General features: G+C 37.6%; 2 protein-coding genes across 10 annotated transcripts in view; one reads left to right on the forward strand and one right to left on the reverse strand.

Moving 5' to 3' along the window:
- nhsa (Nance-Horan syndrome a (congenital cataracts and dental anomalies)) overlaps positions 1 to 7,216 on the forward strand; it is a 135,182-nt gene extending 127,966 nt beyond the window's left edge. For all 8 annotated transcript variants that reach the window (XM_048177179.1, XM_048177181.1, XM_048177183.1 and 5 more), the window contains 4 exons: positions 179 to 310; positions 460 to 3,312; positions 3,415 to 3,538; positions 3,627 to 7,216. In XM_048177179.1, coding sequence (XP_048033136.1) covers positions 179 to 310; positions 460 to 3,312; positions 3,415 to 3,538; positions 3,627 to 4,245 — 3,728 coding nt within the window. In that variant the 3' untranslated portion in view covers positions 4,246 to 7,216. The remainder of the gene's footprint in view (positions 1 to 178; positions 311 to 459; positions 3,313 to 3,414; positions 3,539 to 3,626) is intronic.
- A 5,024-nt stretch (positions 7,217 to 12,240) lies between these two features.
- scube3 (signal peptide, CUB domain, EGF-like 3) overlaps positions 12,241 to 20,822 on the reverse strand; it is a 124,595-nt gene continuing 116,013 nt past the window's right edge. For both annotated transcript variants that reach the window (XM_048178192.1, XM_048178191.1), the window contains 4 exons: positions 19,505 to 19,702; positions 17,510 to 17,662; positions 17,259 to 17,338; positions 12,241 to 13,863 (listed from right to left, as the gene is read on the reverse strand). In XM_048178192.1, coding sequence (XP_048034149.1) covers positions 13,711 to 13,863; positions 17,259 to 17,338; positions 17,510 to 17,662; positions 19,505 to 19,702 — 584 coding nt within the window. In that variant the 3' untranslated portion in view covers positions 12,241 to 13,710. The remainder of the gene's footprint in view (positions 13,864 to 17,258; positions 17,339 to 17,509; positions 17,663 to 19,504; positions 19,703 to 20,822) is intronic.

A 20,822-nucleotide genomic window follows, 5' to 3' on the forward strand; every position in this document is an offset into this window, starting at 1 on the left:
ATAATATTCAAGAATTTATTGTTAAAGTAAATTATCTTATTATTTCATAAATGTATTCTTTTAATAAATATTATGACGAAAATTAGCATTAAAAACGTGTGTGAGAAACATGGTAGGAAGAAGTAGAAAAAAGTGGCTTGCACCCAACAGCCTCTCACATGTCTGTTGCTCTTTGCAGGGGTTGGGTTCGACAGAGAGGCCAGTGTGCGCTGCTCTCTAGTCCATTCGCAGTCAGTACTTCAACGGCGGAGGAAGCTAAGGAGACGGAAAACGATCACTGGCATTCCCAGACGAGTGCAGCAGGATTTGGGTGTGTGAAGCTGTAACATTCTCCTATCTTTTTTTGTTGTTGTTTTCATTACTTGTTTATTTATTTTATTTAGATATGGCATGTGGTGATAATAGTAAATGTCACATAAATAAAATGTATTACTAAAAACATCTTTCATCATTTTTTAGATTCTGATGAATCTCCAGTAGCCAGGGAACGTACTGTGATAGTCCACACCAACCCTGAAATTTGCCAAGAGGATCTCACTCTCTCTCGTCTCAACACCAAGGACTCTGGTTGCCAGACAGAAGAATTCCTGATTGTTGGGGCTGCACCCTCACGTAGACGGATCAGAGCACAAAGGGGGCAGAGCGTGACTGTGTCACTGTCCCATTCGACGGGGAACATATCTTCGCTGCCTGACAACTCTGACACAATGTTCACCACCTCAGTAGGCTCCCGTATACGTTCCCGGAGCCTCCCGCGTGAGGGGGGGCGACTGGTAGATGAAGGTCATGATGACAGTGATGAGGATGATGATGAGGATGAGGAAGATCTGTCCCCGTTTGAGGCAGAGGACTTCCTACCAGTCCCAGGGGAACATATTCTAAAAGATGATGAAGAAAGCACTGATGACCAGGCAGTCCCACAGAGCAAGCATAACAGTTTATCATTCAACCAGCATGCTGGAAGTACAGAGCATGACTGGATGGAGAGGGGTCGATCCCGTCTGCCTCGTAAAGCTGACATGGGTAGTTGTGAGATTTCCTCCAGTTCTGATACGTTCAGTAGCCCCATTCACTCCGTTTCCAACGCTGGTGTGCTGACTAGCCAGATGGACCACAAGGAGGATCACCAGTCCTCGAGCGGCAACTGGAGTGGTAGTAGTTCTACATGTCCCTCCCAGACATCAGAGACCATTCCACCTGCAGCCTCACCCCCACTCACCGGATCATCCCACTGTGATTCAGAGCTATCGTTGAATGCAGCTACTAATACTAATGATGATTCCACAGGCTTCATTATTGATCCATATCCTGGAGACCGATCACAAGGCCTCCGTAGCCATAGGACAGGTTCATTCACTTCCACTGCAACTGACATGCTTGATGATGCTGGAGTCAGCACTGCCAGTGAGGGTGAGTGGAGCTATCCCCACTACAGGCACAACATGCCTTGCCACCCTGACTTCAGTCCTGAGCACTCTAGGGTGGAGAACATCCTAGAATCTCCCAGTTTTGCTAGCATAGCCACTTTTGAAAGTTTAACAGATAGGCCACCTTCTGAAAAGGCAGACACCACCTCACACTATTCTGTAGATGCAGAGGGCTACTATACCTCCATGCACTTTGACTGTGGTCTTAAAGGTAGCAAAAGCTTCACATATAACTATGCATCTGTAGACCAGCAGCAGGCAGAATATGGACATCAAACAAACACACTTGGGAGACACAGTCTCTCTCTAAGGAAACCAAAGGTGAAGCCATCCCCACCAAAACGTAGCTCATCCTTGAGGACAATAAGCAGCCATGTTGGACCTCCCGTTGACAAGAACGAACCAAAGATTGCTGGTGGTCAGAACAAATCAACGTCTTCCAGGGAGAGAACACAGCATGTGGGATTAAACGGAGGCTCCTCGAGTCAGCTGGAGAGTGAGGAGCCACTGGGGGCTTGGGGTGTTGAGAGTTCTACTGAGATTCCAGAAGTTGTTTTGTTTGGCTCCACAGAAACGCATTCCTTCAAGGATGAGGGAGCTGTCCAGTCAGACTATGCAGATCTCTGGCTTCTTAATGACTTGAAATCCAATGATCCTTACAGATCACTGTCAAATTCCAGCACAGCTACGGGTACCACTGTCATTGAATGCATTAAATCACAGGAGAGCTCAGAATCCCAGACTTCCCAGTCAGGATCAAGGGCCACTACTCCTTCACTACCATCAGTGGAAAGCGAGTTTAGATTGCCTTCACCAGAAAAGCTGGTGGGTCTAGCATCACCTTCCAGTGGCTACTCAAGCCAGTCGGAGACACCAACATCTTCTCTTCCATCAGCTTTCTTCCCGAACGCTCACCCTATGTCCCCTCCTGGTGGCAAGAGGAAACCCAAAGTCCCAGAAAGGAAGTCCTCACTTGCTTCTTTGCAGCAGTACTCATCAAAAAGGGACCTTGAATTGCCTATCATACCTCCCACTCACCTTAACCTAAGTGCCCTTCCCAATGTCAGCAAGCCTTCAATTCACAAAAAACAGATGCACATCCTGCACCAGAGCAAACACAAGGCAGCAGCTTCAGCAGAAATCAAGCATGAGAGTCTTTCGAGTGATGAGCTGGCAGTCACTAGTCCTTTGGCCATCACTCCTACGGTTCTTCGTTCAGTTCAGCTACGTTCAGTTGGCAAATCTGGAGAAGGGAGCCACGATCGACCTAGCACTGATACTGCCACTAGGCCTAAGTGTCCCACTGTGACTATCATCACCCCACCTACTCACAATAAACCCCATGAAACTAGGAAACCTCCACCCTATAGACCCCTTCTCACAGAACCTTCCTCTCAGGACAATTGTGAATCACTGTTTACCCCAGTAGATGGACTAGCTGCTAAGAATATAGCAAGCCATTTTGGTGCAAGAAATAGATATGACCGATTAGCCCCATCCCCTCTTTGGAGCATGACTGCTTTTAAGGCCCAGTCTGAGCAGGTGAACATGGATGAAGTGACGTTGGAGAATTCTCGAGAAGTTGCAGAAGAGGTGAGCACCTCAAATAATTTCTTTTCCCAGAGTAGACTGGAAGTAGAGCAAAACCAGCTATTGAGATCTGAGCCAAACGAGGGAAGCCCTGGTCAGAATGGTCTAGCAAACAGGTCAGATATTCTTGACCAAGTGCCTGATATTGTCAATCAAAGATCAGAGACATTGCAAGCTTATCCAATTAGCAGTGCTGGAGAAGAATATGTAACATCAGGTGTTCCAACCAGAAGTGCCTCTCAGGAACATGTAGAGGAAGGGTCAACACCAGACACAGAGGACTATTTTAGCAGAGGTATGTTTGAGTATTCTTTCCATTACTATGTAAACTGGCTGCCATATTGTTTAATATTTTAGACATTTTGAACTGGAATAAGTTTCAGAGTTTCTGTTTCAGAGTCTACACCAAGCGATCCAACTGTGTCCCCTTTGACAGACGAATCCAAATCTGAGGATGATAGTGTTTTTCTTTCACCAAGTAAAAGTCGCACAACAGAGGATCTCTTTGCCATGATTCACAGGTGTGTTTCAAGTTTGCTATATTTTTGATGATCATAAAAAATATTAAAAATCCCCAAATTCTTATTGTCTCTTGTATTTCCATCTCAGGTCAAAACGAAAAATGCTGGGCAGGAAAGATTCTGGAGAAATGTCAGTGCGGAGCCGTTTACCCATTGTCTCTGGGAATGGCTCTGCTACTAATCCTGTAACCTCGCCAAGCACCCCAAACATCCCTGCAAGTCCATCTACTCAAATTGGGTCTCAGAAAACCCCGGGTCCAATTTACAGGAGTGCCAAAAAGTCCAGTACCTCGAATGAAGAATTCAAATTGCTGCTGTTGAAAAAGGGAAGTCGGTCCGACTCCAGTTATCGTATGTCAGCTACAGAGATCCTAAAGAGCCCTATTGCACCCAAAAGCCCCGGTGAGCTCCTGATGGAGGGTTCTAGACAACTTGAGGAGCCACTTTCTCCTTTACAACAGCAATTTCCAGAGGGAACTCCTGAGCAAATTCACAGCCCCTTTCCAAAACCGTATGCTGAGGGCTTCTCCACAAAAGCTTTTCCCACATCTGCCTCATCTAGACAAGGCCGGTCAAGGATGCCGCCAGCTGCAAATAGTAGCCGCTACAGTACACGTAGTCGGCTTTACACTGCTCCCATGCAGGCCATATCAGAAGGGGAAACAGAAAACTCAGATGGAAGCCCCCACGATGACCGTTCCTCCTGAAAAATACATCTTCAAATTTGAGCATCAACTAAGTCTAGACACAATCTTTGATATTAAGTTAATAATGCTGGGCACTTGGCATACTACATATTTTTAAGTATCCGTTCTTAAGAATACCGTAAACCATAGGCAAACTAAGTAGTGTCTGTACCCTTTTGTATCAAAAAGAACAAATCATTCTGATGATGATTTTCAGTGGTTGTGTTCTAATAACTTCCATGAGCATATTTATTTCATGTAAATGCTTTGTTTGTGTACCTTTCATTTTAGAATGAGAGTGGAGAAAACTACATACTAAGAATCCATCACTTTGTAATTATTCACAGTGCATCGATGCAGATGCCTTTTGTCACACACATTTAGCATTGTCTAGAAAGATTAACAAAAACAGTACTGTACTGGGGTAACTGTGAAAATGGGTCCAGAAGGTGTTAAAAGAAGGGAAAATCTTTCTTGTACCTTAAACACATACTGTTTATGGCAAACAGCTTGGGACAATCAAAGAGTGGCCTTTTGTATAGTTAGCTGTAGCATAAATAGGCTAAGTAATTTTGAGTTCGCCCGCAACTGGATCTTATCGGGCAAGAGATGTAGCTGTGTTGGAATATCCTGATGGCCAACCACTATTTTGCACTTCTTTTGGTACTGAGAAAATGTCAGACATTTTGGAGAAATCGTATAAAATGCCACAAAAGAAAAAGTGACATGAAAATAAATATCTACATATAGAATAAGAATTTTTTTTAAAAAATTGTATTTTTAATGAGATTATCTTGGAAAGAAAAAAGTAATTTACTATCTGGCAAATTGTGTCCTTTTTTGGCATTTTTAAGAGATTTTAACACAACATCTAATTTTAAAGCAATTCTACCACTAATGACCACTTGATTCTTTCCTTCCATTCAATATTTATCTTTTTTAAACAAATTTCTTAAAAAATAAATAAATAATTAAATCAACCCATTGTTTCTATATCAATTAATTGATCTAAGAAAAACAACAACAGCCACAACACAGGCACTAGATGTATTCTGTGAATACCGTACCAATCGTTTCTCTTATATTAATGATTTTGCTCATTGTCAAGTGATTTTTTTGTTATTGATCACTGACCCACACAGCAGGACTAATACTGTGCAAGCTTTTTACAGCCAACTTGAAATTATGCCTCTACCGCAGTGGTTGTAGCTTTTATATATTTCACTTTAATAGATTGACTTAACTGCATGCAATAAAAGTTCAGAGAGGAGCCGATATTGGTACATCATGTTTTGAGAGCTTCAATGAATTTGCCTCATCAATATGTCAAATATGTAATGATCTGTTTTTGTCTTAAAATATCAGATTGAAACACTGTTGACAATCGTTTTCAAAGACATTTAGATGTAGTAAAATGGACTATGGCAGAATAACATTGTAACAAAGGTAGAAGGACAAGTAGAAGTTTTTAGAAGTGTGTAGTGAAAGTGCTTTTGGTCAGGAGGCTTTTGCAGTTTGTGTTGCTTTGGGTTTGAATTTGAGATGTTGAGAGGGCAATGAGGAAAGTTACAAGAAGGACTTAAAGTTGGGTATCGTCCTAGACACTGATGGAAACAAGTAGCACAGACAATAAAATGTATCCAAAGAAAGACTACAGAGGTGCAGAGTCACGTCAGACTGAGAGACAGAGCATGTCTGCGGTAAGAGGGGTTTGCGTCTTAAAGTCACACATAGACTATTTCTTTGCTGGATCAACAATAATGAGGATGTGCTGAAAATGGTGCAAATCAAAGAAAAGAGGTTGTAAAAAAAGTCGCAAAGGAGAGATGAACAAAAACATGGGTTTGCACTACTGCCGTTTATTTTTTTTCTTAGCTTTTTTTAATATCAGTTTCCAAGATCCACCTCATGCTTTTCATTTTGGTACGAAAGTGCAAGAGTTATTAGCTGGCTTTTATGAAATATTGGGCTTTGATCAATTTATGACTGCAGATTTATTTATGGACTTTTTTTTCAGAGGTTAAGCTTTATTGGGAAAACACTGGTTTTAAAAGAGATTAATCTTACACAGAAAATAAAACCACTTATAAATAATATTAAAAAAAAAATACTAATGACATAAGCTACCGTGTTAATGATCCTTCGAAACCTAATGATGTCCAGTGGTGTATTTGGCATTTCTCTCCTTTCTCACCTGGTGTTTTTTAAGACTTACCTTGCTTGGTGTGAGATTCAGTCTTTGGATCATTTACAGGACCAAGTATTTGAGCTTTCTTCAGCTATTTGATCACTAACAACTATCTAGCTTTAGGTAAAGATGTTATACAAAGGGAAAAACACAATTACAAATCTTAAGACTTCCATCACTATCCATCTCTAAGACAGAGGTAAACGATTTTGTAAGCTACCATTCCAACATTGACGCAAGTCTAACCTTAAAATTTGCACTGATGTAGTATGTTTGTGAAGGTTTTCACATTGTCTATTGCTGTACCTAAGGCTATTTAAACAGGAATAGTTCACACATAGGCAAAATCAATTATGATTGAAAAAATCTAATATTGTTAAAGCATGCTTGGTGAATGGTAACATGCAAAGATTTGTGTACCAAAGGATTTCAGAGTTGGACAAACACTGTACTGAACACACAGTTATGTGACATCTCTTCTGGTACTAGACTGGTCTTCAAGCAACTAAAATTATTATTATTATTATTATTATTTTTTTTTTTGTACAAATGTGTAAATATACCTTTTAAAATTGTTTCCAGGGTGTTTCTTATGTAAAATGTTTTCAAAGTTTACATTAATTATAAGCCTTTGTATATTTTTGATCTGTGCAACACTTTGAGTCTTGTATTTATTTTTTAGTAAACTTTGTGGAAAGTCCCATTGTAAAATGTCTCTAAAACCGTTTGCCAGCTTGTCTGGCTGTTTAGTAAATGTGCATAGAAGAGGCCAATAAATGTGACTGCTTTAAACACGTAAAGGTCTTTGTGTGTAAATGTTCATTTAGCAAGAGTTCGAGATGTTGTGGTGGAATAAAATGAATGGCTTTTTAAAGTGTTAATGTGTCCACTGGAAAATGAACAATGTAAAAAGCTGCTCTTACATACCCCGCTTTGACACGTGTTTTTAGTTATCAGTTTTGAAACTTTTTACCACGTTTTAGTTCTGTGTGGGCCTTGTAACCCACTAATGAGTTAATTCCTGTGGTTTCGGTCAATTAGTGAAGGCAGATGTTACAGGTTGAAGGTAAAACATTTGTGAAACTTTGCTGTTTTTAATTAAAACCTTTATATATAATGCATTATAAAAGTATTTTACTGCATTAATTATGCCTTGTAATGCACCTTAAAATGCATTATAACGCAATCTCGAGAATAATTGTAACCACAGTTATAATACATTATAATATGCATTCAAACACATAACAAACCACCAATTTCAGATGTAACAAGGAATCTGCAGATATTATAATGCATTTTACTGTTATTTATGAAACGATATGATATAATATAAGATATGATTTAAATTTCAAATTCTTGGAAACATTTAGGATAATGTAAGGACACTGCTGAACGAAATATATAACACTGTGCAAGTAGTTTTTGGATATTTTAATATAAAAATATTACATCTCGTGCCTTTAATAAAATCAAAAGTCGTATGTTGTAATTATTTAGCCCAATAGCTACCTGAGCTAACGTGAACTAGCAATGAGTAGCCTGTAGCCTACTTTACCCCAAAATCTAATGTTAAAAAAAGGGAAATTGTTTTTCGTTGGTTCTTTTTTTACAATACAGAAATAGATATAAATTTGCATTGTTTATTAAGCACACTAACCTGTTATATAAAATGACGCTTCTCGCAATTCAGTTTCTTGCTCTGAATGAAAGAAGCGGGAAAAGAAGGAGAGCGCGCGTCTGATCGTCTGATACGTTTTCTAAAAAACAGATTTTGAGGTAGGTAGAGATGGGAGAAACGAAGCTTTTAAAAGCTTCGAATCAATTGAACCAATTGCTTCATAAAATGATTCACTGTTTCAAAGCGTTCGAAACGCCACACATTGGCGTCCCCTGTTGGTCAGAATAGTGTAAATGCAACAAAAACTCAGGCCAAACATGCATAAAAACACCTTTTACAAACCCATTGCAAATGTTTTATTGAAAGTCAAATTTAAGTGTCTGTGTAATATGTGTTCTTTCATCAATTTCAATTTTATAAATCGTGTTTGTTCCGTGGACGGCTCAGCTAAACAGGCCAATAATTTACTACTTTTATTACTTTTAATTATAGCCTAGTAATGTCCAATTAAAATGTCTACAACTAATCAGAGATCAGGTAAAAACCTTAAAAAAAAAAACAGGTAAAATTTCATGACTTCAAGTAATAAGCTTGCAGTAAGATCCCGATCTTGATTCAATATCGATTTATTTGGATAAATATCAGCTAGGCTACATGTTAATTTTCCTCAAGGAAAAAAAAAATCTCTCAACTAATGCTGTAAACATACAGGGAGTCCTGCCAGCTGGTTTTATTATTATTAAAGGTTAAAACTCACAAAAATTCCCACGTAACGAAACCGAGGAGCCTTGTTTACTAAAATCACATGACTGGCAGTTTGATGCACACACCGAACCACTGATTCAAAACAAAAGATTCGTAAAGATTCGAAGCTTCATGAAGTAGTGTTTCGAAATCGCCCATCGCTCCTCATAATAACTGATTGTTGCATCACAGTTTTGGTAATGCATCCTTTAAATGTATTAATTGAACAACACACTTATGATCAGTGACTCAAACCACTTCATGATGGTTATATTAGGCCTCCCATCAATAGTTAGCCATCATCACATGCAAAGATTACCTTCAAAAATTTATATTTAGACAATTTATAGTTATAAATGTTTCGTCATTATTATGAAATAATGAAGGCATAAGTTTAGCTACTGATGTCTACTTATAATATAATCTGTGGTGTTGGCTTTTTTCTGTATACATTAAGAAATCAAAACAGACAACTTTAAGAACACCGATTTCTTTCATTTAAAAAGACAATACAAAATCCAGACATTTTTACATGAGCATAAACAAATTTCAAGTGCAAATACCATTTCCCATTCCATGAATCATTGTGGCAAAGTCATTTCATTTTCTCTCTAAAAAAAAAAAGACATTTTGAAAAAGAAAAATGGGGAGAAGACAAAAGACAATAGAAAAACAGACAAAAAATTGAACAGCAACATGGATTGATCATTTACATTTATCGATGTTTGAAATGGGTTTGGTAGAGCAAAGACAAGGGAAAATTATAAAAAATAAAGCAGCAGTCACAGACCGCCAATGACACTGACTAGTTAGAGTAGCAAATACTCTGCATTTCTTTTAGTGAACATTCAACAAAACACTGACTGCTTTGCCACAAACTTTTCATTCTTGGCAATCATGGCTATTTCACATGTGAACCATCCTTTGTATTTCACGGAGACATCCAACCTGCAGTGCTGCAACATGTTTAGTAGACGATGACTTGAACTGGTTTCTGCAAGTGGGGCAATATTGACAGTTCACTTCTTCTTGGATTAACCCAAGTTGTTGTTTTTTTCTTTTCTCTTTTTGTTTCTATTCTATCATATTTATACATTTAGACAATTATATTAGTGATAGATGACAAATGTACAAAATACCTAAAATGTCAATAAATGCTTCATAAAATAACCCACACACGTTCAGTTCTTTTCAGTTCTGGATTTTAGGATCTAGTCTTTATAGGGTTAGACTTTCTGCACTCAAAAAAATGGGGTGGGACATCCTTGTGTGTTGGTAAACTGATTAACTTTAAAGGGTTAGTTGACCCAAAAATGAAAATTCTGTCATTAACCCTTGTGCGGTCTTCGTCTGGGAAGTACACTCAGGGTCTTTGGGGTCTCCAGAGACCCCAGGCAACAAAATTTAATTTTGTAACAATTTTTTTTAAACAAATGTAATTTTACTCTGTTTATTAATGTTTTTTTTCAACATTTGTGCAGTTTGTGGAGAATTCATCATATTTTTTAAATTTATATAAATAAATTTTAAAAATATTTTTTTAAAATAGGTTTTATACAAAAACAGCTTTTTATGTAAAATTCTCTTTATAAAAGACCCACAACTTTCATTCATTCATTTTATGAAATCACAGTTATAACAATAAAAGCTACTTTCTGTCAAACTTTAGTATTTTTTGTAATAAAAAAAAACAATATTTTTCAATATTATATAACAATATTTTTCAATATTGTTACATTATGATGAGACCCCTCTTAGAAAATGGACAAAATTCATCCTCAAAATCAACATTTTGGAAAAACTTATTTTTTCAATAAAAAAAAAGTTTGACAAAAAGTAATTTTTATTGTCATAATTGTGATTTCATAATATTTAGATATAAATCCAACTGAAAAATACTTGTGAAAAGATGTCTTTCACTTAGTCAAATAGTAAATAGTGGAACTCTGGAGCCATCTACTGGTAAAAGTGATATTTTTTTTTACTTTTAAAACTGCATTTTCCAAAAGATGGGCAAAAATCTTACACAAACCATGTCAAATTATCCATGTTATCCCCATGAATGAAAGTTAGAAATGTGGGTCTTTTATAAAATTAATTTTACATAAAAAGCTGTTTTTGTATAAAAACTTACTCAACAAAATATTTATTTATTTATTTATTTATTTAAATTTAAAAGATATGATAAATCCTCTAGAAACTGCACATATATGAAGTAAAATATTAATAAACAGAGTAAAATTACATTGTTTTTTTAAAAAACAATTATTTTGTTACAAAATTACATTTTGTTGCCTGGGGTCTCTGGAGACCCCAAAGACCCTGAGAGTGACTTTTTTTTCTACACTAACATAAAAACAAGATATCGCTCCATTTTTTTTTTTTAAATATGTAGATCTAGAAAGTGTTAACAACTGTACAAAGTTTCATGTCATTTGGACAAAGAGAATATTTTTTTTAATTTTAGCAAACGTTGCATTGAGCGGTTTAGTTTGAATTTTCTCAAGAGACCTGATCACTATATATGATGAACAGATTTAATTTAGGCTTTTATTCACATATAAACCTTGTTCAGCGAACATAAACAGAAGCTTAACCAAACTTGCGTAACACGCGAATGAACCTCATTGGTTTTAGCACGCATCAAACAAACATACTTGTTTACCATAACTGATGTGCGAGTTAACATAAGTTAATATAAGCGAATAAAAGCCTAAATTAAATCTGTTCATCATAAAGTGATTAAGTCTCTTCAGAAAATTCATACTAAACCGCTCAATTCATGTGGATTAGTTTTACAATCTCTTTATGAACCTTTTGAAGCATCAAACTGGTAGTTGCGTAGCTGTCAATGGAGAGACAGAAATTGCTCAGATTTCATTAAAATTATCTTCATTTGTGTTCCAAAGATGAACGAAAGTATTACAGGTTTGGAACAACACGAGGATGAGTAAGTGACATAATTTTCATTTTTGGGTGAACTATGCCTTTAAAAAGGTTAGGTCAAGGGTTACAAACAGACATGTTTGACCACATGTGGAGCCAGCTTTTCAGTCAACACCACATCAGTAGTCCCAAGTCATTCCACACAAGTATGTAAATGCAAACATTTCTAGAAATGTGCAAGTACTGTATGTGTTGCATTGGAACTACGGTAAGTTTTGTCTTTCAGGTCAGCTACTGAGACCTTATTGAGCAAGTTAAAGTCGACGAGTATAGCTAGCTTCCTGGTTTAGACCAAACAAATGAATGTAACTATCGCACCCATAAGCACCGAGGCTTGTTACCATCACAGCAACGCAAGATGCATGTTTATGTAAGAGGCCATGTGCTTAAAATATGTTGGACAAGCGTTTGCGTACTTGCGAAGACTGTTTCTGGCCTTGATGCTCGATGTCTAAACACCCTCTTCTGCGTCTGCCTTTGGAAGGGAGGATAGTTGTGTTTGGACTTCTCTCTCAGACTCCAATTAGTCTACGTTTATTTCATATTTACAATATACAAAAAAAAAAAAAGAGACAACAGTAAACTACCATTTTGACCAGTCCTTTTCTGTTTACATATAACAACTGGGTATGGTTTGACCTTCTCGAAGTTTGGTTCTCACACTTTATGTGAAGGGCTCTACCTATGAACACATTCATGAGGATTACTAGTTCATAATTAATACAGGAAACACTCATAAATGTCGACATCCACAGGCCTATCCTGACACGTTTGCACTTCAGGCACTTGCAAGCAAATCTAACCGCGGTCCGGTGAAACCCAACACTTGTAACCTGAACGCTGCTTCTCTTTGGATCCTTCTATAATGTGCAAAACAAACTCAAAACACTGTCATTTCATCTTGCGCGCGACTGAAAAGTCCATCCACGTCGACCTGTGGTTTACGTTTATCAGTGATTCGTGTCTGCATTATGAAAACATTACTTCCAACCCGCGAAAGAGTTCGGCCCCTCGACTGCTCTTCTCTGTAGGAAATGTCTTGAATTGCATTAGGCAAAACCGAAGGCTTAAAGTGACGTTTCTGAAGAAGCAGCAATTGCATGTCCTGCAAAAAACTCACAGAACTGAGTGTTAACAGTCCACTGTTCTTAAAATACCAACCGACCTTCTCATCACCCGAGCCTTTCCAATAACGCACATCTTCTATGCTTTGTTAAATATTAGGAAATAGACGAATATGCAGTTGACAATAATACAATCTGAACAGGCAGACCTTAACGAAACATTACTGTTTTAACAGCATGACCTTTAGAGATTACATGTATGCTCTAGGAGCTCAAATATAATGTTTTAACATTGTGAAATGCTTGATATGAATTAGATCTTACCAAGAGCACACTAAAAGTACAGAAATACAAAAGATTGTACATTTATTCGGAGAACTAGTAGAGTTTACGAGAGCTGGAACTTGGGAAGAAGCCTATTTTTAAAGCACGATCACAGCTAGCTCCAGTTCGACAAATAGATTTTCTTTTCTTTGACATGCTACAACTTTCTTTTGTCTGTACAACACGCTCTTTATCGTGTCTTTATCATAACCAGGCGTGTGTTTAAACTTTTTCGGGTGGTTGTGGGACCACCCAAACCATCGTCTTCCTCTACGGGACGCCTCAGGACTGAGCGTGCAAACGTTCATCTGAGCGAACAAAAACATCGACACGGCACAGAACGGCGACCGACACGTAGAGAAAGGAAACACGTTCGTTGCTTTACATGTAGACTACACAGAAGCTTTTTTCCCCCTCAGAGATGACGGACAAGAAAACGAAAAAGTAAAAGGTAAAGTGAAACATCTGAAATCTGCATAGTGTGGTTGTGTGTGTGTTGTTGAATATGTGTGTGCGTGTGTATTTCCTTTAAATGTGTGTAGGATCCCGTTGACTCGAGGCCAGGTGACTGGAGGTGTGTGGATGCAGACGGCGCTTTTGGACTATTTGTATGGACGCAGGAAGGCGGAGACTTTGCTGTGGATGAGACGTATGAACGAACGCGGGAGCATCTCCGTGGAGTTCCGATGTGAGTACTTGTAGTAATTGTTTGGGTGAGCCAGCACGTCGAACAGTTTTTTAATCAGTTTTTTATCCTGAAACAAAAAGGGAAAAAAAGAATCAAATGAGACCTGGCATAAAATGGACGAAATTCTGTCATCATGTATGGAGGTAAGCAGTTTAAACAATCTTTCTATTCCTTAAACTCACTTTCGACAAAAAAAAAATCACACATAGAGCTAGTGTTAAAGGGTTAGTTCACCCAAAAATGAAAATAATGTCATTAATGACTCACCCTCATGTCGTTCCAAACCCGTAAGACCTCCGTTCATCTTCGGAACACAGTTTAAGATATTTTCGATTTAGTACGAGAGCTTTCTGTCCCTCCATTGAAAATGTATGTGCGGTAGACTGTCCATGTCCAGAAAGGTAATAAAAACATCATCAAAGTAGTCCATGTGACATCAGTGGGTTAGTTAGAAGTTTTTGAAGCATCTAAAATACATTTTGGTCCAAAAATAACAAAAACTACGACTTTATTCAGCATTGTATTCTCTTCCGGGTCTGTGTATATCCACAGTGATGCTGCTTCTTCTTCTTCTACGGCGGTTGGCATCCAGCTTATTGGTGCATTACCGCCCCCTTCTGCTCTGGACTGTGACGCTGATGACGTGTTATCTAGTGCGCCCGAGCTTCGTTTACAGTCTGAGGGAGACGCACGCTGTATTCAAGCTATTCTACATTGTTTGTATTTTGGGATTGCTATATTTTTTAAAATGGTGCGTAAGTGTGCATGTCGCGGATGTCCTAATCGCGTCACAGTCCAGAGCAGAAGGGGGCGGTAATGCACCAATAAGCTGGATGCCAACCGCCGTAGAAGAAGAAGAAGTAGCGTCACTGTGGATATACACAGACCCAGAAGAGAAGACAATGCTGAATAAAATCGTAGTTTTTGTTATTTTTGGACCAAAATGTATTTTCGATGCTTCAAAAACTTCTAACTAACCCACTGATGTCACATGGACTACTTTGATGATGTTTTTATTACCTTTCTGGACATGGACAGTCTACCGTACATACATTTTCAATGGAGGCACAGAAAGCTCTTGGACTAAATCTAAAATATCTTAAACTGTGTTCTGAAGATGAACGGAGGTCTTACGGGTTTGGAACGACATGAGGGTGAGTCATTAATGACATCATTTTCATTTTTGGGTGAACTAACCCTTTAATTTTGTCTTAGTCTTAGTCCTGTGTGAAATTTACTTTTTAGTTTTTATCCTATTAGTCAACTTTGTCCTGTTTTTGTTTCGACTTACCCCTGGTTTCACAGATAAGGCTTAAGGCCTGTTCACACCAACAACGATAACTATAAAGATATAGTTCTTAAAATCGTTCTAAATAAAAGAATAGCACTGTCCATACCACAGCTATAACAATAACGACATAGAGAAACGATATCGTTGGGATCACTTTCAGAATGATTTTTTTTCCCAGCTGTTTAACGATAAAACACTGACAGCCAATCAGAATCCATTCTAATTTAAGCTCTCGCACATTTAAAATGGTAGACGACATTGCGGAGAAGTTAATCACTGAGGTCCAGAAACAAGCTTCAAAGCTACTTTAAAGAAAATGGATATATGGAAAACAATCGGTCATTCCCTCTGAATAAATGGTGAGAAGTATTAATGATGAGATCATTAAGCCAAGTTAGTGAACAGTGTAACATAAAATTACCTCAGGTATCCAGCACTATTTTCGACAACATTGTCTTGAATCCTTTGAAGTTGCAGTGAAAAAGACTAGGCGTTGTTTTTATTGCACTATATTGACCTCAGCAGCTAAATTTACTGTTAGATTAGATCGATTACACTAGCTATTCACTCGAAACATAGCATGCTGAGGACATCTGCTGGTTAAAGCAGTGTAAATGCAACAAGAACATTTGAAACCGCAGCGCGTGAGCTTAGAATAAACAGACCGTTATCGTTCATTGGTGTGAACGCAAATATAGTTATCGGTCTTGGTGTGAATGGGCCTAGTAATAGTAAAAGTAATCCCATTAATTCCAAATTACATTGATGTTTTTATATTAAAATATAAACAGCAAAAAAAGTTGCATAAGTGCATTCCGCAACCACAATCGCAAATATAGTCAAGCTCCAAGTTTAGATTTATTACAATTCATCACTGGTTTGATTGCAGATTTAGTTGCAGCAAACAGCACAAGTGGCTCATGAAGGAACAGAGACTCTATTACACTTTAATTTGAGCAGAATATCTCAGTGGAGATTACTAAACTCAGATTGTTACTTGTTTGTCTGTGTTTTCAGCTTCTTCTTTCACAGTGTAGAGTGTGCATGGTTGCCAGAAAATATGTGGAGTGTCTATTTATACTAAGTGCAAATAGCGTCCCTTGTTGGCAAACGTTATTTACACTAAGGCTGCATGATATATCGTTTTAGTATCGAAATCACGATGTGCGCATACGTGATAGTCACATCGCAGGATGTGCGATGTCTAGTAGTGATCATTAATCCATACAGACCAGACACCACAGTTCAAAACGCACATTGATTCTCTGATTAATTGCAAAGTTTGACAATCATACAATGAAAGTTCAAAATTTCAACGTTTTAGGTCCTGTCAGTTTAAACATTCAAGCTATTTTTAAATCATTTGAGCGGACAGAGACGCGAAACGGAACTCAATTCTGAAAGTGCAATGTACATGCACACACACACACATTTGTGCCTGAATGGACACATACAAGCAGAAAAATAGTTAAAATGCACAGCAAAATCCCCAGAGTTAAATCAACTCTGCTCAGAGAACATATGGTCTCTCTCTTCATAGAGTTAAAATAACACTGAAGCTAAAAGTTAATGAGATAATATGCTGTTTGTGGAGTTGTTTATTCAGATCTTGAGAGATTTAATGTCTTTTATCTTCAGTTGATTTCATCTAAGGCTGTGGCTGGAAGTCCTTTGTAGTCATTGTGTTTCTTTTCAGTGATTATGCTTTTTAACAGCAGGCGTTCATCACTAATGCTCAATCATAACTTAATCACTTAATTATCTCATTAACTTTCACTCTGCTTCAGTGTTACTTTAACACTATATAGAGAGGGACCATATGTAATCTGAGCAGAGTTGATTTAACTCTGGGGATTTTGCTGTGTAGATGCTTCGGTCTGTAATATTTTGTCTCATCTTTTGGTTTTTGGTAAAGTTTTTAATTTGTCAACTACATTTTAGTTTCGTCTTTTTCGTCAATTATACTGCATGTTGATATAGTCACAGTTATCGCTTAATGTCGTTGGTGTCATCTCATCATTATGTCGTCCTAGTCATGGAAACAAAGGACGTCAATGAACATTTTTCTAAATTAACACAGAAATTAACACAAATTAAGGGTTTTTATAAAAAGTAAACACACATTCATTACTGTTACTGCCAAAACAGACTTCACTAGTTATAAAACTGACCTTGAGTATTTCTTGATGGTTTTCAGAGGCATAAAGTCTTCCATCTCTTACAATGTCTTCAACCAGCTGCTCATAGTCTTCTAAAGAAAAGGAAAATCATGCGCATTTCAGTGACAATGAATGTAAAGAATGTACAGAAATCCACCTAAAATTTGATCAAATTTACATTTTCATTTCTCCTGACCATTTTTGCCATTATTTTTAGTTTTTACATATGCAGAAATAAATTTGGGCTGAACTCGAGGCCGTACCATCATAAGTGACGTATGGAATCTGGAACCCGCGAGCACTGTTTACATCGTTGGATTTGAAGTTAATCCAGAGGCGGCGCGATCGGGCTGTGAATGCGATCGGCCTCTCGTATGTCTGACACGTCTCATAGGTGGTGATGGAGGTTGCTGACCCTGATAAGAAAAAACATTAGTGTAAGCTAAAGAAACCATCACCACTAACATGGAGAGATTAGTCCAGACAAGTCAATATTTCAAAGATTAAAACATACTTAATGTGTGAAATACACTTGATATAGTTAGTACAACACACTTAAAGTGTGAAATAGTTCTTTGACACTTGATATAGAGTGCAACAGTTGGGTTCTGTAAGTAAAAACTCCATTAATTTTCTCCATAGGGGAATTGATTTTTAATGACAATGTATAAACTTTTAAAGACAGACCTACTGTGAGCTCCATGGTTGTTAATCGATGATATACGCTCTTGTTGAAGCATTATTTCAACTTATTTTGTGTGTGTATGTTTAAAAGTGGAATTCCTGGTGAAAAACTACATTACCCATGATGCTGTGAAGAAATTCCACCAATCAGAGAGCCGTGGCAAGCAAATCTCACCAAAAGAGTTCTTAAGCTCCACCCACTCCCATGAAGCACCATGAATGACGTAATTGAGTCGATCTCGATACGCTCTCAAAATACGTAAATGTTTGTATCATTCACAATGCTTTATGGGATTGTAGTTCTTTCCCTCATTAAAGCTGTTAAAGGTGCAGTATGTAATAATTTTGTCCGCTAGAGGTCGCTAGAAGCCTATTCAAAACAAAGGTGTAGCTTGATGACGGCAAGTTTGAGAGTGGAATCTTGGGACATGTGGTCTCCACCTCAACGGATGGTGCAAAAGAATAGGGATAGGACTCGCAAAGAAATCATGTTCATGGATGCGATTATTAATGTTACTGTAGTATGAAGCAGAGCAGGACCAAATGTTGTGGGAGCTGAACAAGGCCGCTGGAGCGATTGCGCAACACACGCCTCGTGAGCACCGGGACTTTTATTATGCCACAGTCGCCGGCGCCGCTTCCGCTTTTCCGGTCATGAGTATGAGGTAACACAACTCTGTTTATCATATTAGATACATCTGAGAGTGTTGAAAATTATGTTATAACGTTACTCTGTGCGTTCGCTCGGCGGCTGCTGTGAGACACTGTTACACACTGCAGTAAGATAGATCGATTTTAGAATATCATATTAAATGCTGGATGTCTTCTGTTGCTAAATGGCATGCAATTCATTTTAAAACGTATTGTATGATGGAGAAAATGCTGTATTACTGTTACTAAAAATAAAGCTGCATCTGATTATGCTATGTTAGCTACTTCACAAAATAGTGTTTTTCTCTGTGGCATGGTAAAGCATGGTACTCGCAAAAAATCAAGAAATTTGATTTAAACAATAAGACTAAACATGTTGAGCTATATAACAATAATTAGTTTTCTGTCTATAAATATATCAAAACAGTTGTTCTCTTGTCTATTAAAACGTGTAATATATTAAAGCGTCTTTGGTGTTTCCATGGTTTCTACAAAATAAAACCGGAAACCGAGGGTAACGCGGGTATGACGCAACTGACAGGCGACTCCTCACACGTCCCGGAGCCTTGGTTAAAATTGCAGTTTTCACACGATTTACAAATAGTTTGAGATATTTGAGATATTGTAAGTACTCAAGTGAACAAAATATATAACACTGGCCTAGTGGTTTTTGAATATTTTACTGCAAAAATATTGCATATTGCACCTTTAAGTTCACAGTCTTGTACTTTTTGCCCAGTTTTCAAATGTTTTTTTTTTTTTTTTTTGCTTCAAATAAAAGTTAGTAATGTTGATTCACCTCACTGGTTTGGATTTTAGCTGATAAAGGTTTAACAAACACTTTTAAAATCAAATCTCTAAAAAAAACTAATGTACTCTATAACATTTAAACCTTGAAAAGCACAAAAAAAAAAAAAACGTACAGTTCTTCCTCATTACTAGGACATCTCCGCATTCATCCTCAGATGGGAGGAAGATCTCTGGAACCACGATCAAAATCTTGCGTTTGGGTGGAGGGTTGATGGTCCAGACACACTCTACATTGGCCGGGTAGTTTCCTGGATAGTTGGGGGACTCTATATATCCGGTGAAGTCTCCTATTTCACCCCCACATTCCCGATCTGAAACACACCAACAAATAAACAAATAGATAACGTTATGGTAAATTTCCTATTAAGAACATTTACAAGGCCTGGCATTTTATTTCTTAAATGCTTAGAATGTTTTTAATTCCCTGATATTTCCAAGTTAATTTCAAGAGCATGATGAGTTTAAAACACATTTCGTCCATCATTGTTGTGACTTGGTGAAGATGAATTTCAGTAGATCCAGATGATAGACACGGACCTAATTTAAAGGTGGCCTAGAACTTTTTTTTAAAAGATATAAGTCTAAGGTGTCCCCTGAATGTGTCTGTGAAGTTTCAGCTCAAAATACCCCATAGATCTTTTTAAATTAATTTTTTTAACTGCCTATTTTGGGGCATCATTAACTATGCACCGATTCAGGCTGCGGCCCCTTTAATTCTCGTGCTCCCTGCCCCCCCGAGCTCGCGACTATAATACAGTGCATTTACAAAGTTCACGCAGCTAATATAACCCTCAAATGAATCTTTACAAGATGTTCGTCATGCATACTGCATGCATACATCGGATCATGTGAGTATAGTATTTATTTGGATGTTTACATTTGATTCTGAATGAGTTTGATAGTGCTCCGTGGCCAAAGCTAACATTACACACTGTTGGAGAGATTTATAAAGAATGAAGTTGTGTTTATGAATTATACAGACTGCAAGTGTTTAAAAATGAAAATAGCGACGGCTCTTGTCTCCGTGAATACAGTAAGAAACGATGGTAACTTTAACCACATTTAACAGTACATTAGCAACATGCTAACGAAACATTTAGAAAGACAATTCACAAATATCACTAAAAATATCATGATATCATGGATCATGTCAGTTATTATTGCTCCATCTGCCATTTTTCGCTGTTGTTCTTGCTTGCTTACCTAGTCTGATGATTCAGCTGTGCACAGATCCAGACGTTAATACTGGCTGCCCTTGTGTAATGCCTTGAACATGAGCTGGCATATGCAAATATTGGGGGCGTACATATTAATGATCCCGACTGTTATGTAACAGTCGGTGTTATGTTGAGATTCGCCTGTTCTTCTGAGGTCTTTTAAACAAATGAGATTTATATAAGAAGGAGGAAACAATGGAGTTTGAAACTCAGT

The sequence above is a fragment of the Megalobrama amblycephala genome, linkage group LG24, assembly GCF_018812025.1.
Source record: "Megalobrama amblycephala isolate DHTTF-2021 linkage group LG24, ASM1881202v1, whole genome shotgun sequence".
Lineage (NCBI taxonomy): Eukaryota > Metazoa > Chordata > Actinopteri > Cypriniformes > Xenocyprididae > Megalobrama > Megalobrama amblycephala.